The sequence below is a fragment of the Schistocerca cancellata genome, chromosome 7, assembly GCF_023864275.1.
Source record: "Schistocerca cancellata isolate TAMUIC-IGC-003103 chromosome 7, iqSchCanc2.1, whole genome shotgun sequence".
NCBI lineage: Eukaryota > Metazoa > Arthropoda > Insecta > Orthoptera > Acrididae > Schistocerca > Schistocerca cancellata.
The window spans coordinates 306,933,030-306,950,280 of record NC_064632.1 but is presented as its reverse complement, the minus strand read 5'-3'; the positions used below and the strand labels follow the sequence as shown (position 1 = coordinate 306,950,280).

The 17,251-nt window shown below is 37.6% G+C and overlaps 1 protein-coding gene across 1 annotated transcript in view; it reads left to right on the top strand.

Annotated features, from left to right (window-relative positions):
* Positions 1–17,251, top strand: part of LOC126092472 (multidrug resistance-associated protein 1-like) — a 409,434-nt gene that overhangs the window by 104,434 nt on the left and 287,749 nt on the right. The window contains exons 6-7 of the mRNA XM_049908086.1: positions 634–665; positions 7,993–8,112. Coding sequence (XP_049764043.1) covers positions 634–665; positions 7,993–8,112 — 152 coding nt within the window. The remainder of the gene's footprint in view (positions 1–633; positions 666–7,992; positions 8,113–17,251) is intronic.

Below are 17,251 nucleotides of genomic sequence, written 5' to 3'. Positions count from 1 at the left end.
TAGTGCCGACATTGTGCATGCTCTGTTGCCTGTGTCTATGTGCCTGTGGTTCTGTCAGTGTGATCATGTGGCGTATCTGACCCCAGGAATGTGTCAATAAAGTTTCCCCTTCCTGGGACAATGAATTCACGGTGTTCTTATTTCAATTTACAGGAGTGTATGATAGCAGCGTTTCAACTATTAAAAGTATTCTACCCATTGATGCTGCACGTAACTTGTGTAGTGCATGGGATCAACCGCATAGCAGAGCAAGTAGGGCTACAATTTCCTAAAGTAAATAAAGTAATATCTATGGTGAAGAAAATTTTTGTAAGGCACCATCAAAAATATAGGCATTTAAAGAACAGCTTCCAGATGTCCCATTGCTGCTAGAGCCTGTTGGCACCCGCTGGGGCACGTAGCTGATAGCAGCAGAATACTATAGTACGCATTTCTCAGCTGTCCAGAAGTTGGTTGAAAATATACCGGAGGATGCTACATCCATAACTGCAGCAATGGAGTTACTCAAAGATTCTTCTTTAAAACGGGACTTATCTTACATTAGGGGCCACTACACATTTATAGCAAGAATAATTTCACAATTAGAAGGCTCAGGGAGACCTATCTACGACAATATTTCTTTGCTTGAAGAAGACAAAATGAAAATTAATGAAGCACCAGATGAAGTAGGGGAAAAAGTACGGGCAAAAATGCAAACTGTTTTGCAGAACACTGGCCTGAAGGAGTTGTGTGCAGCTGCTGACATACTTAGTGGAAAATCCAGCACTCCTGACTGCAGCATTCCTGTCCAATATGTGCCGAAAATGAAGTACGCCCGTCACATCTGTTGATGTAGAACGTTCTTTTTCAGCGTATAAATTGATTCTGACTGACGAGTGCCACAGTTTTTCACTAGAAAACCTAGAAAAGAATTTGGTTATTTATTGTGAAGCCAACTATGGTCATAATATGTGAAACTACGAATGTATTAATTAAACCATTGCCACATCTTTTTCACGGAGATCTTTATCTTGCAGGAACTCAAAAATATTTGGAGTTATGTTCAACATTAATGTTGTAGATTGCTGTCCTCTGTAACTGTGTAAATATTCATTCTCCTTGTTTTAATGACTAATAAGATGTTCATACCGTCAACACTGTGTATTATAATTTATTTTTATTTTCTCTGCATCATTTTTATTAGAGCCCATTTTAGGTTTTATATAGCCTAAATGAACTACTGAAGGAGCCTATTTTAGGTGCCTAAAACACACTTTTTTACGACCTAAGAATCCGTGGTCTAATTATACGATTAAAGCCATTGGCAGGCATAAAATGTCATCCAAAATTGTACTAATTGCTTTCTCAGAAAGTTATTTGGAACAATTGGTTCATGAGCTCACTTGAAGTGTAAATGGTTGCAAAAGCATACTTGACCTCTTAGCAACAAATGACATTGGACAAATAGGGAGTATCATGACGAATACAGGGATTAGCGACCACAAGGCAGTTGCTACTAGGCTGAATACTGTAACACCCACAACCATAGAACAGAAACGCAAAGTACATCTATTTAAAAAAGCTGATAAAAATGGTCTTAACTCCTTTTTAAGAGAGAGTCTCCACTCCTTCCGATCTGATCACGTAAGCATAGACAAGATGTGGAATGATTTCAAAGGGATAGTATTGATGGCAATTGAGAGATATATAACACATAAAATTAATAAGTGATTGTACTGATCCCCCATGGTACACAAAACGGGTCAGATTGCTGTTGCAGAAGCAATGAAGAAAGTATGCCAAATTTAAAAGATCGCAAAATCCCCAAGATTGGCAAAGTTTTACAGAAGTTTGAAATGTAGTGTGTGCTTCAATGCAAGATGCTTTTAATAATTTCCATAAAGAAACTCCATCTTGAAATCTGGCAGAAAACCCAAAGAGATTCTGCTCATATATAAAGCACACCAGTGGCAAGAGACAATGTGTGATAACAATGGTGAAATCACTGATGACAGTGCCACTAAAGCATGTTTTTCTGAAACTCCTTCACCAAAGAAGATGTAGTAAATATTCCCGAATTCCAATCAACAACAACTGCAAAAATGAGAAACATAGAAGTAGATATCCTCAGTGTAGCAAAGCAGCTTACATCACTTAATGAAGGCAAGGCCTCTGGTCCAGATTGTATACCAGTCAGGTTCCTGTCGGAGTATGCTGATGCAATAGCTCCACATTTAGCAATTATATACAGCTGCTCACTCACAGAAAGGCCTGTACCTAAAGACTGGAAAATTGCTCAAACCACACCACTACCCAAAAAGGGAAATAGGAATAATCTACTGAATTACACGCCCATATTAATATTGTAGATTTGCGTTAGGGTTTTGGAACATATACTGTGTTCAAACATTATGAATTACTTCAAAGAAAATGATTTATTGACACACAGTCAGCATGGATTCAGGAAACATCATTCTTGTAAAACACAACTAGCTCTTTATACCTATGATGTAATGAGTGCTATAGACAGTGGATGTCAAATTGATTCCATATTTTCAGATTTCCAGAAGGCTTTCAAGACCGTTCCTCACAAGTGTCTTCTAACCAAACTTCACACCTATGGAATATCGTCTGAGTTGTGCAACTGGATTCATGATTTACTGTCAGAAGGGTCACAGTTCATAGTAACAGACAGGAAGGCATAGAGTAAAACAGAAGTAATGTCCAGTGTTCTTCAAGGAAGTGTTTTAGGTCCTCTATTGTTCCTGATCTATATTAATGACATAGGAGACAATCTGAGTAGCCCTCTTAGATTATCTTCAGACGATGCTGTCATTTATCATCTTGTAAAGTCATCAGATGACTGAAACGAATTGCAAAATGATTTAGATAAGATATCTGTGTGGTGTGAAAAGTGGCAGTTGACTCTAAATAAAGAAAATTGTGAAGTTATTCACATGAGTACTAAAACAAATTCGCTAAATTTCAATTACGCGAGAAGTCACACTAATCTGAAGGCTGTAAACTCAACTAAATACTTTTGGATTACAATTACGAATAACTCAAACTGGAATGATCACATAGATAATGTTGTGGGTACAGCAAATCAAAGACTGTGATTCATTGACAGAACATTTAGAAGGTGCAACCGATTTACTAAAGAGACTGCTTACACTACACTCGTCCACTCTATTCTTGAGTATTGCTGTGTGGTGTGGGATCTGCATCAGGTGTGACTGATGGATGACATCAAAAAAGTTCAAAGAAGAGCATCTCATTTTGTATTATACCAAAATAGGTGAGATTGTGCCACACACACACACACACACACGTGATACATGAATTGCAGTGGCAATCATTAAAACAATTGTGTTTTTCATTGTGATGGGGATCTTCTCATGAAATTTCAGTCACCAGTTTTCTCCTCTGATTGTGAAAACATCCTGTTGGCACCCACCTTTATAGGGAGAAATGACCATCATGATAAAATAAGAGAAATCAGGGCTCCCACAGAAAAATTTAAGTGCTTGTTTTTCCCATGTGCCGTTTGAGAATGGAATGGTAGAGAGACAGCTTGAAGGTGGTTCATTGAACCCTCTGACATGCACTTTATAGTGAGTAGCAGAGTAATCACGTAGATGTAGATGTAGCTTCCATCTGCAGAGTTCTGAGAAACTGATGTCTGTGGCAAGAACCCAGATTTTATATATATAAGTACAATATAAATTCTGCACAATTTCAGTGCAGTAATGTGTTCATTGTAAATAAGTGTGTGTGTGTGTGTGTGTGTGTCTGTGTGTGTAAGTACAATCTAACTTCCGCAACAGTTCAGTGCAGTAATGTGTTCATTGTAAATAACTATTTAGTAGTTGTATTACAGGTTTATTACCTTATAAATAAATAAAAAACTTTTTTATTTTAAATTCAGAGCATTAGTATTTGTAAAATGATTCTTTCATGTAGTGTTCATTAGAAAATGACGACCATGCCACTTGGGACCTATGGAATGGTACATTAGCTTATTTGTTTGAGTTGTAAATATTTGTCATGTATTGTTGTTTTTCTGACATGCTCTACATCCTGGAGGACCTCCTCACTACGGATCAATTGGAATGAAAGTAAATCTAATCTAATCTAATCTTGCACACCATGCTCTGCAACAGAATATTGTATGTTGCCTGTATACACCCTCTGCCTGTGCACATTCATCCTTAGTGATAACTGTCTGGTAGTTATGCTGATGTAAAAGGCAGAACAATGTAATAGGTGGTATATGACATACGTTGTTTCACAGGTGGCTCTCCCTTTGATAGTGTATGTTTTTTTAGTTACAGGGCTGGAATAGGTGGTGATAGGAGGGTGCATATGGCAAGTCTTGCACCAAGGATGTTCACAGGGATAGGAGCCATAGGGTAGGGAGATGAGTGCACACGGAGCATTGGGTCTGACAACAATATTGCAGAGACTGGGAGGGTGATGAAAAGCTATTATAGATGTGATGAGCAAAATCTCAGACAGATGGATCTCATTTCAGGGCATGATTTTAGGAAGTTAGTGAAAGTCTACGCCAGCTGTCTGACTCCACTACATACAGCATCTGCCACCAAGATCCCATCTCTGTGACTTAAACTGGCCTGCAGTCCCTCCCAAAAACCTCACGCTCTCACATTGACTTACACCTCAATCCATACAATTTCTTAACCCACCAAAACCATGCACCCCACCTTTTTCCTTCATCCTAAGATCCACAAACCCAATCATCCTGGTCGTCTTATAGTTGTTGGCTTCAGAGCACCGAATGAATGTACATCTGCCTTAGTTGATCAACACCTGCAACCCATAGTACAAAGACTTGTCCCCTATACTGAAGATACCAACCATTCCCTAGATTGTCTGAAATCTGTGCCCATACCACTCAACACACACTTTGCTTGTAAACATTGGCGCCATCTCCCTCTGTACCAACATCCCCCATGTAGATGGTCTGTCTGCTTGTCAGTCAACACACACCTGATTCCAAACCTACGACATTCTTCATGCTGAGCATTATACTTACCACCAATTACTTTACCTTTGAGGAGCAGACATACAAACAGATCAGGGGGACAGCCATAGGAACCAGGATGGTTCCTTCCTATGCCAAACTTTTCATGAATCACTTTCCAAGTGACTTTCCTGGGATCCAAAAGTCTTCAGCTCTTGGTTAGGTTTAGATACATTGATGACATTTTTGCTGTATGGACTCATGGTGAGGCTGATCAGTTTAAATTCCTTGGATCTCTGAACACCTTCTCCAAATTAAAGTTCACATGGTCCTATTCCAAACCCATGCCTCTTTTTTTGATGTTGATCTCATTCTTACTAAAGGCCATCTACACACTTCCATCCACATCAAACCAACTAACATACAACAATACTTACATTTTGACAGTTTCCATCCTTTCCATGTCAAACGTCCCCTCCCATACAGCATTGGCATTTGAGGCAAGCATATTTGTTCGGATGCAGACTTCGCTGGACATAATTATCCCAACAGCCTAGTCCAAAAGCAGATTTCCCAGGCCGTCACATCCAATTCTGGTACTGCTGATCCTTTCAAAAAACGGCTTCAAAGCACACCACTTGTCACCCAGTATAATCCTGGTCTTGACTGTATCAATCAGCTACTTTGACAAGGCTATGACTTCTTAAAATTAAGCCTGTAAATGAGATCCATTCTGTCAGAGATCTTGCCCACCACACCTAGAATAGCTTTTCATCACCCTCCCAATCTCTGCAATATACTTGTCACATCCTAGGCTCCTTCTGCACCCATCTCCCTGCCCTATGGCTCCTATCCCTGTGACCATCCCTCGTGCAAGACTTGCCCTATGCACCCTCCTACTACCGTTATTCCAGCCCTGTAACTGACAAAACATACACTATCAAAGGGAGAGCCACCTGTGAAATGACATATTCATATACCAGCTGTTATGTAAACACTGTTCAGCCTTTTACATTAGCATGACTACTACCAAGTTATCAGTCCGGATGAATGGGCATAGGCAGAGGGTGTCTACTGGCATCACACAATATCGTGTTGCAGAGCATGCTGTGCAACATGATAGTTATGACCTCAGTGCATGTTTCACCACATGTGCCATCTGGATTCTTCCATAGACACCAGTTTCTAAGAACTCTGCAGGTGGGAACTAGCACTACAACATGTCCTTGGTTTTCACCAGCCACCTGGCCTATTTACGTTAATTCCTTCTGTCTCAGCATTTATTCACAGTAACTACTCCTTTCTTCACTCCTTCTCTATTTGTCTGTTTTTCACCATCTCCCTCTCACGTCTGTTACATACAATGCACTTAGCTTTTCACTCTTATTAACTTGTGCACAATGTTTTATTAGTAATCTCTGTCTTGAATATTACCCTGTCTTTCACCTTTAAGCTTTCAGGTTTTCAAATCTCATCCAGCGCAGTCCCCAGCAATCAGTCTTTCCTTCTCATCTCATCTGGTAAGTCTCCCCTGACTCAGTGTTCTGTGTGACTTTTCTAAACTGTACCTCTTTCCTTAAAACTCTCCAATCCTTTTCCTTCATCTCTTTTCCTTCTCCTTCAACTCTTCCACCAGAAGAAGAAGCCACTGGCTCCAGAAGCTTGTGAGAGTTAAATCATTTTGTATGTGTGTGTTGCCCTGCCACCACTTGGTGAGTAGACTTTTTATCTGTCTATTTACATTACAAAATTAATATATTCAGTTTAGTCAAGATTATTACTCTTGTAAGTCAGAAGGTTGTTGATGGTAAAAAATGAAAATATTTTTATGAGGCATTCTAGTATGAACATGTTTTCTGTAGATGATCTGCTAGAGAGACCATTTTCCAATAGGTTTTTCAAGGAGAAAGTAAGACTAAAAGAGTTATGAAGCTTTACTCCAAATCTAAATCTGATAGCAGGTGAGTGTGGAATTAGGCTTGCCAATTTTAATCAAATATGACTGTAGAAGTATGTAGATACCACTTTTAGATTCCTTGAATATTTCACCTGAATGGGTATTAGAAAAAGGTGAAATATTCTCTGAAGATTTACATGTAAAGTATGGAGTATTTTTGAGCAGCAATTAATGTTTTAGATCAGTAGCATAGTGGTAAAGGCACCTACTGGCAATTTGTCAGTACAGTTTGACTCCTGCTGCTACCATAATTCTTTTTTCATTTTCTCATATATAATGCAATGTTAAATGATTGGTTATAAAATTTAATTACATCTAAAGAGAGCAATTTATGTACATAAAAGAAGGGTAACAATGATCTTGCAATGCTTTCGGTAAACTAAAGGGGTTTTCTAATTTAAGATTCCGATGTATTTGTAATGATTTGTAGATAAAAATGTGAAGACGTTAGTGAGTTGATGAAGATCCCAGAGACAGAGGCTGTCCTTCAGAGTACTTTGTGGAGCATTAGAATTTATTTTTATAACAAAATGTAGTTACTAGCCTTATGGAGAGACTTTTTATGAAGGACAACTGTCACTTGGTAAAAAAGTACAATAATTTATGGAAAGCATTATTTTCCCATTAATGAAGATAAAATTCAGAAGGTAACTAAATTATTCTTGCAATATTGGTAAAGATTCTGAAATCTTAAAGGAATTATTGAGTTTCTAATTGACATGAAGTAAAATATTGATAACGGTATTCTTATAACCTGTAAGTAATAGGTGACCGTTGATGATAAAAATTTTATGAATATATCTTATCTATTTCTTCTATACATAAACCCTGTTCTTATTGCAAAGCTGAAATATTTTTAGCTATTGGAGTGCTGAAAAGTATGTTCAGAAGCTTGTATTTATCAAAATTGTCAGTAATCTTATATTCTATATGTGACTCATTCCTATTACAGATTTTGTATTTATATCACTTGTAGATTAATGACAAAGTACTGTGTGTTTATGAATAATGAAACTATAATTCACCTTTTGTATAAGTTTACCAGTGTTAACGTTTTGTTCATTGTTTGCAGTTTGAACCAGCATTTTCATTCATTTCATACATGATATATTATCCACTAATACTGGTAATGTTAGCTCTGAGCTGCTTTGCTGATGCTGCACCAAGATCTTCTGAATATGCTAATGTTGAGGTGAGTATAAAGGTAAACAGACACACATTACAAGGTCTGTGAGTGAACCATTATTTCTTTTGAAAGAGTACATGTGGAAATCCATCATAAATAATTTTGTTTAATTTTTCTGTATAATCAGTATTATTTTCCAGGAAGTTATGGTGTGAATGGACAGGTTAGTTCTGTCCCCCCCCCCCCCCCCCCCCCCCCCCCGTCTATCACTCTTTATAAATTGGAGCTCCCTTCTCACTCCTATCTGTTTGTAGAGGTTAATCTCAGAAACTACTGTAGAGATTTTGATCCAGTTTTGACTAATAGACTGATTGATGAAGAAGGTTTGTGTATATAATTTCAAATATTTCATCCAAATTAGGTGAGCTATAATAAATTAAAGTCCACCACTACTGTGAAAACAATAACATCGTATTCTTGCAGTACAGGTGCCACAACTTCAGACAGCAGCAATGCTTGAGCAGACTCTGAATGTGGCCTGGTAGTCTAGCATGTATGTCAAAACCAACAGGTTGCAGGATCAGATCATGGTCAGGCAATGGACTTTTCACTGTTTTTTAACCTATCATTCAGCTCTCAGTGATGTGGTCATCTGCCAAAAGTGAAATGTGGTTCACATACCATGTCAAACTTTAGGTCTGTTTTTCGCATAACTGAATTTGGAATTGTGCTTGATAGTCTAGTGGTAAAGTATGAGTTCAATAAGCAAAAGGTTGTGCAATCAAATCCTAGTTCTGCAACAGATTTTTATTTTTATTTATTTTTTTAACCTACCAGTTACCTGTCTAACCTGCACCTGCAGCACTTCACTGTCCAGCAGTCCCACCATACTATCCCTCCCCCTTCCTGCCCCAGCCTCCTCCTTACCCTCACCCAGTTGCCATTCCCATCATGCATTGGTGCTTCTGCTGGCAGTGTTGTTTCAGTTGCCTGAGACTGCAGTCCTGTGTGTGAGTTTCGTTTGTGTGTGTGTGTGTGTGTCCTTTTGTCTATTGTTGATGAATGCCTTAATGACCAAAAGCTTTATTTGTGACAGTCTTTTTGTTGTGCCTATCTGCATCTCAGCATCTCCGCTATATGGTGAGATGAAATATTGGTGTTTCCGCAAGATGAGTCAGTGGAATGTGTGGAGCCATATGTGCTCAACTGTGCAGACATTGTACAAAAGAAGTACAATGACGATGTACAGGCTTAACAACTGAAAGTGGTATTGAAACAGGTTTTGAGCCATATAGTTATCATCCTTGTCAGACAGTGAGCCACAACTCTATCTCCAATGAAATGTAGTAAAGGACAATTCTTTCCAAGTAGTGGGTATTGAATATAATTATGTACATAGACGATTATCTGCAGTATAGTAAAAACACAATTATGAACAGATTTTGCACATTTCAAGGATGTTCAATACAATTTATAGGATGTTCATGATAGTGACCTACCATGTTATGCCGATCAAATTGTGTATGACATAGATTACAATGAGTTCAAGAAAGCAGAGGATGGTTGCATAACTTCAAACAGTGCTGCAGAATTGGAAGAACTGAGATAATGAAATTTTAAGCAAAGCATCAATTTGATGATGCACAGCAAACAACAGAATCGCCCTGAAAATTTTTAGATGAGATAAATGAACTTATCCCATTGTTGAGTAAGGAATTTGTTTTTGACTCTGACCAACTGAGATTTGAAGAGGAAAATCCATATGAAAGGAACCCTGGAAATCAGAGATACCAAGATAGTTGTATAAAGATCAGTTAACATCAATGCCTTAACTCACTCTTATACAATTATGCTGATGATTAATCTGGATTGTGAATTGGCTGGAAACCTATTTATTGTGCTACAAGAAATTGAAGGTGTTGTGGCCCCTGCAATTATTTCTTGTGTGCGTGATCTTGCAAGGGCAGTATGCAATATTTATATCACAGCAAGCAAGAATGGGAAAATGGGTGTAAGAGAACTACAACTAGGGTATGAGCACAGCTTCTGGCCAACACCTGGTAAAAATAACTTGCTTTGGCTTGATTCCTTGTTTGTGTATAAAAATCAAACTATTTTAGAGCAAACTATCCCTCATGAAAAGTGTGTGACATTGCAGTCCATATCATGTGGAACCAATGGACAAATTCAGCCTGTGGATTGTTGTTTTCTCCATGTCTATAAAACATATTAGCATACTGTCTGCAGCTATGCCTTAAAATAGCCCAGATCATGATAAACTTCATGACTTACTGCTTTGGAATTGTTTGCATGCCATCAAGTTCCGTCAGTTCTCATCACCCTGTTGCACTGTTGGAAAGGTTTTGCATAATCACATATGTGTGTGTGTTTGCAGTTCTTGTTCTTGTTTATGCTCACATTCTGACCAAATGCATAGAGTTTATTTATATTATCACAGCTGTTTATCTTTGTCTTCTTTGCAGTGGTAGTAATATTTGTAGTGTTCTTTGTATTGTTTTTGTTGTACGTGGAAAGTCAACTGTCGTAAAGAAAGCCAGTTATTTTAATTAAGATAGTAAGTTCCTACACAGCTTTACTAATCTCCCTTAGCAAACCTCCACTATCTGCATCAGGTTCTGAGCCCATGCATCACTTGCTTTGCATGGGGAAAGTTGTTATTTTATATAAAGTTTCGGTATCCCAACTATGACATGTTCAGGTGAAAAGAAGAGAAAGGAAATCTGCAATGGCTGAAGAAGTGTCTTCATCTCAAAGCTGGACGCCAAAAATTATCAGACATGGAAATTCCAGATAACTGCAATCTTAAAGGCATATAGAATTTTCGATGTTGTAATTGGCACTCAAGGTCAACCTAATGAAGACAATGATGCCACCTTGAAAGCATGGACAAAAGAAAATGCAATAGGTATGTTTCTGATTTCCACATCAGTAGATAATACAAAAATGCACAGTCTGTTGGTTTGTGAGACAGCCCACTAAATTTGGAACAAGTTGAGGCCAATACATAAGCAATGGTAAGAAGCCAGCAAACTAACAATAACTCAACATTTTCATGAATATTGGATGAATGCATATGATTCTGTAGTTGCACGTGTAGTAAAAGTTGAAAATCTAACATTACATCTCATAAATGTTGGAGAAAAGGTTTCAGATGTAGCTGTAATGGCGCAAGTCATTGTGTCATTACCATCAAAATATAGCCCATTTAAATAGCTTCTGACAGTGTGCCAGCTAGTCAACAAATCATGGAAACTTTGACAGAACATCTCATCAAAGAAGAGTCCCAGTTGAATATGAGTGATGAAGAAAGTGGTGCATTTGCAGTGATGTCCATCAACAGATAAAGATAAAATCAAGATATCCTGATAAAATCAAAAGTTCACAAGAATGCAAAACAAGATCAGATGTCAAGTGTTTTTACTGCAAGAAGTATGGCCATATAGCACATGAGTGCTGGAAGAAAAAGCAGGAGACAGAGAAACATAAAAGTGACAAAAATAAATCCAGGTGTGCATTTATTGTGTCAGCAGATAACATGTGTCGAGTTGTGAGAAAGTCAAGAGAGACATCTGCTAAGTGGTTTGAACGTGACCAATCAGATGTGTGGCTGTTGGACAGTGGTGCATCACAGCATATGACTTTTCAATAGGAATGGTTTTTAAAGTTCTATCCAGTGACTGGGGAGCATGTGTTACTGGGTAATGATAAAGAATGTCAAGTCACTGCTGTTGGTACTATTATTTTCAGCAAAGAAGTTAGCAGCAAATGGAGTGAGGCACATCTCAAAAACATTTTGTACATACCAGGTGTCAAAAAGAACTTGTTTAGTGTTGGAGTATGCATGTCGAAGAAATTCACTGGAGTTTCCAAAAAAGATCAAGTTTTACTAAAATGTGATGAAGAGACTGTAGCTGAAGCCATGAAGGAAGAGAACAATATTTATAGGATGTGTTTCATGACAGAATCTACACTATGGAGGGAAGTTAGTGTTGGAGTGACTGATCTGAAACAGTGGCATGAACAGTCAGGACATGTCAGTACACAATCAATTCAATAGATGTCAGTGAAAGGTGGTCAAATAAATAAATAAATAATAATAATAATAACAATAAAAACCAGAAGATTTTTTTCTGTGAATCATGCCAGCTAGGCAAGGAATATTGGCTTACATTCAGCAACATAGACACAAATAGTTCAACAGAACTAGGGGAATTTATTTGTCACACATGTGTGAACCATTGTCAGTTGAATCAATTGCTGGTGCAAAGTTTTTTGTCACATTCAAAGATGATACAACTGGATACAGAGTTGTTTATTTTCTAAGACACAAATCCAATGTCATTTTGTGAATTTAGTAATCTTGTGTTGAACAAGTTTGGTCAGAATGTAAAAACATTATGTGTGGACAATGGCACTGAATACATTAATTATGGTATGGAACAGTTTCCAAGGAATCACGGAATTCAGTTGCAAACAACTGCTCCATATGAGTCAGAACAGAGCAGTCATTCTGAGAGGGATAATCACATGATTGTTGAAAGCATATGCATGATGTTGGAAGCCAAAAACCTTCTGAAGTTTTTATGAGCAGAGGCTGTTAACACTGCTGTATACATATTAAATAGAGTTACAACAAAACGAAATTTGGAGCAAACTCCATATGAGTTGTGGAATGCATGACAACCATATGTTGGACATCTTTGAGTATTTGGGTCAGATGCCTTTGCTCAGGTACCAAAACAATTTCACAGCAAGTTTTATGTAAAATCCAGAAAAGTTGTACTTGTTGGTTATCAAGGAGGAGCAACAAATAATTGACTTTATGATCCTGCAAATCACAAATTGTTTGTCTTGAGGGATGTCACATTCAATGAGGTTAGCAACAGCTCAGCATCTGCACAAAAAGAAGTTGATGACATATACTCAAAGTCCAAGACTGGCGAAGAACAAGATATTGTGGAATGGCACAAGAAAGCTACTGGTGAACCAGCACAAGCACAGGTCGAGATGGAAATTTCACAAAAAGATGTAAATACGACTAAACTGGAAACTGCAGAGCAACCTACTAAAGTGCCATCAATGCAGCTATGAGATAATTCTCTCATCTGCAAGCCAGTAAAATATGGAACTGATTTTGCTCAGTATAAAAATTCGTACACCTTCAAAGAAGCAATTTCTGGTCCTGACTTGAAACACTGGAAAAAAGTGATTAAAGAAGAACTTGAAGCTCATGAAGACAACAAAACCTGGAAGTTAGTTCCTAGAACTAATGGCCAGAGAGTTATTGACTCAAAATGTGTGTTCAAGGTTTTATTTACAATGAACACATTACTGCACTGAACTGTTGCGGAAGATTACTTAGTACAATGCATGGCTGTGTGCAACAAGTTTCAAACAGGACTATGGTGTTAACTACAATGAGACTTTTTCACAAGTGATATGACATGATTCACTCAGAGTTTTCTTGGAAATTGTTTCATATTCTGACCTAGAGATGGTACAGTTCGATGTTCACATAGCATTTCTATATGGAAGCCTTGAAGAAGAAGTTTACATGGATATACCTGAAGGAGTGGTAGTTAAAATGGAGAAACCTGTAGTTTGCAAACATGAGAAATCACTGTACAGACGTAAGCAAGCTCCTCAGTGTTGGAACAAGAAATTTATAGACTTTCTTTCACATTATAGTTTTCAAGCAACTGACACTGATCCATGTTTATTCAGTTGTGTAATCAGCTGTGATGTTATCTTGTTAGCATTATTTGTAGATAATGCTCTTACTGCATCAAAGTCAATGGAAGCAATTTATAAAGTTATTACATCACTAAAAGAAGTCTTTCAAATCACTGTCGGTGAAAGTCATTGCTTTGTTGGAGTGGAAATTGAGCAAGATCATGTGGGAAAGAAAATGTTAATATGTCAACACTAGTATATGAGAAGAATAATTGAGAAATTTGGAATGTCTGAAGCAAAAGGTTTAAGTGTTCCTGCTGAACCTCATGTGAGTCTGTTACTTAATGATGAAAAGTTCAGTGGTGAAAAAGTACCATATCATGAAGTGTGGTAGGATCTCTTATTTTTTTGTCAGTTCTCTCTTGACCAGATATTTCATTTGCAGTGAACAGTGTAAGCAGATATTTGAAAAGCCATACTAATGCATATTGGCAAGCAGTGAAAAGAATTTACACATACTTTGAAACACCAGATTACAGTATAGAATACTTCAACAGCAGGAGGAAAATACAACTGGTTGGTTTTTCTAATGCTGACTATGCAGGTGATCTTGCATTGCAAAAGTCAACAACAGGATTTGTTTTTCTTTTGGCTGGTGGCCCTGTAACTGAATCTGAATATGTAGCTGATGCTACTGCTGCTGAGAAAATTACTAGGTGGTTTGGGAATCAAGTGTAAAGAACCAACTTCATTATAAATCGAAAACCAGAGTGCAATCAAGTTGTCAAAAAATCCTGAATATCACAAACGCACCAAACATTTAGATGTATGCTATTATTTCTTACATGGAAAAGTGTAGTGTAAAGATATAGAAGTTGTTTATGTGTGTACCAAAGAACAACTTGCTGATTTGTTGACCAAAGCATTAACCAAAGAAAAATTTGTATATTTGCACTCAAAGCCCAATGTTAGTAATTGATAAATGCAATCACTTAAACAGCAGGAATATTGGAGAGTTTTTGCATAATTGCATTTGCATGTGTTTGCAATTCTTGTTCTTGTTTATCCTCACATTCTGACCAAATGCATAGAGTTTATTTAAGTGAGCACAGCTGTTTATATGTGTCTTCTTTGCAGTATTAGTATTCTTTGTATTGTTTTTGTTGCATGTGAAAAGTTAGCTGTTGTAAAGAAAGCCATTTATTTTAATTAATAAAATAAGTTCATACATAGCTTTATTAATCTCTCTTAGCAAACCTCCACTATCCACATCATGCACTAATATGATTCTATGTGCATTCTTTAGGAGGGGATAGCTAGCTGAACATCCTGCATCCAAGGAGTTCACCTTTGATCTTGATAGTGCAAACCTTTGTGATCACTATGGCACACCATTTTTCATTCAGTATTCATGGTGCATGTTAATGGTTTGTTTTGAACACTTCTTGAGAGCCAATAGTTTTGTGAAGTGTAAACATACGTCCCCATAGATGGTTCATCTCTGTGCCTCCTGGGTCCTCATTTTCTGTCACCTTACTGATGCACATGGTGAGTTATTACCAGTCAATATTTTTCCTGTCATAATTGTGAAGACAACACTTTCAAATAAGCCTTATTAAAGACTGAACCTGTGAACTCTCACTCAAAGGGTTCCTCATTAGTTGAAAAGTGGAAGTGGAAAACTAAGTGCTAAATGTCACATTTATCAGGAGAATCAAAATTTATTAAGAACATTGTAAGTGCCATATCAGAAACTGTTTGATTCTAATCAATAAGAAAGTTGTTGTTCCAAATGCCATTAATTCAGAGGTACTATATTTTATTTGTGATAATACAAGTATAGAAATACAGAAAAAAATATTTTAACTAGTAGAACTGCAGTCAACAAAAACCATTTGTCATTTCACTCACATTTTTTACAAGAGAATAACAAAATTAAATTCATGAACAAAATCTCTTAGCATTGGCCTCTGTTCCTTACACAACTTCATTCTTGGGATCAGATACTGTAAAGTGTGCTGTAAAACTCCCTGTGCTTGGGAGAAATAAATGGTATCAGCAGCAGGTTTTTCTGTTTTGCAACTGATAAACATAGCTGGTCTTTGAGATGAAGTGTGACATAACATTCATCCATCATCGTATTTCCTCTTTTGAATATAATAACATTTTTCATTCTTTTCAGAGTAAGAAGTTTTAATAGCTGTTTGAGATGGATGAGGATAAGACATTTTGATCATACTGCATTTCGAGACCTTATACACACTCGCATTAACAATAATGTTTCAGCAGCACCTTTAAAATCAAAGAAATAATTTATATGCACTGGAATGACATTCAGAACTTCTGAGGGAAGCACTGCTTGCCATGAAGACCATGCACCTTCTAGTAATGAATGCATGATTTGACACTTGTAACAAGTCTAGGGACGTGCAACAGAGTACTGAGAATACAGTAGCACTGAAAACATCTTTTTGAAAAAGATAGTACCTGTAACTTTTTCCATTTCAACTCTTCACATGACAAAATAAGTAATGAGTGAATGGTTGAATAATTAGTGTCCAATAGGCACAATATTTCACAAGTGATCATGTTGCTATCAATGGGTGCACTGGTGAACTGACAGCCTAGGAACTGGCATGGTGCTTTTGTCTCATCAGCCCTTCCCTACAAACTGGAGGGCCATCCACAGTTTGCACCCAGGAGTGGGCACATGGCTAGTATCTCCTCCTTCCTTCAACTTGTCAATCTACCTGGAGTATGTGCCAAGGAACATGTGCCTGCTCCCAAAGTCAGTCCATTGTGGAATATTTACTTCCTCTTCTTAATCAGATTAAGCACAGGTTCCCAGGCCTTACTAAAGCTGTAACCACTATCAGGGTTGGTCAGCCATTCCCTTACTTATATCTTGATAGATTTTTTAATGAGACAACCTCAGAAGTTAAACATCTATGTCAGGACCTTACTACCATTGTAATTCTCTGTGTGTAATTCTGACAGCCAGCATTACACGACTGCCGATCTGTTAACCTCCTGGTAATGTGCCATTAGTGTTCACAGCAGTGATGTCAACAGTATGCACTGTCTCAACTGTGTCTGTCATGCCTCAGTGGCAGGGTATCTGATAGACCTCGCCTGGCAGAGGATTCAATGAACCACCTTCAAGCTGTCTCTCTCTATCATTCCACTCTCGAACAGCATGCAGTAAAAACGAGCACTTAAATTTTTCTATGCAAGCCCTGATTTCTCTTATTTTATCATGATGATCATCTCCCTATGTAGGTGTGTGCCAACAGAATGTTTTCACAATCGGAGGAGAAAATTGATGACTGAAATTTCATGAGAAGTTCCCGTTGCAATGAAAAATGCCTTTGTTTTCATGATTGTCACTCCAATTCACATATCTTGTCTGTGGCACTATCTCCCCTATTTCGCAGTAGTACAAAATGAGCTGCCCTTCTTTGAACAAAGTTGGTGTCATCTGTCAGTCCCATCTGATGTGGGTACTACACTG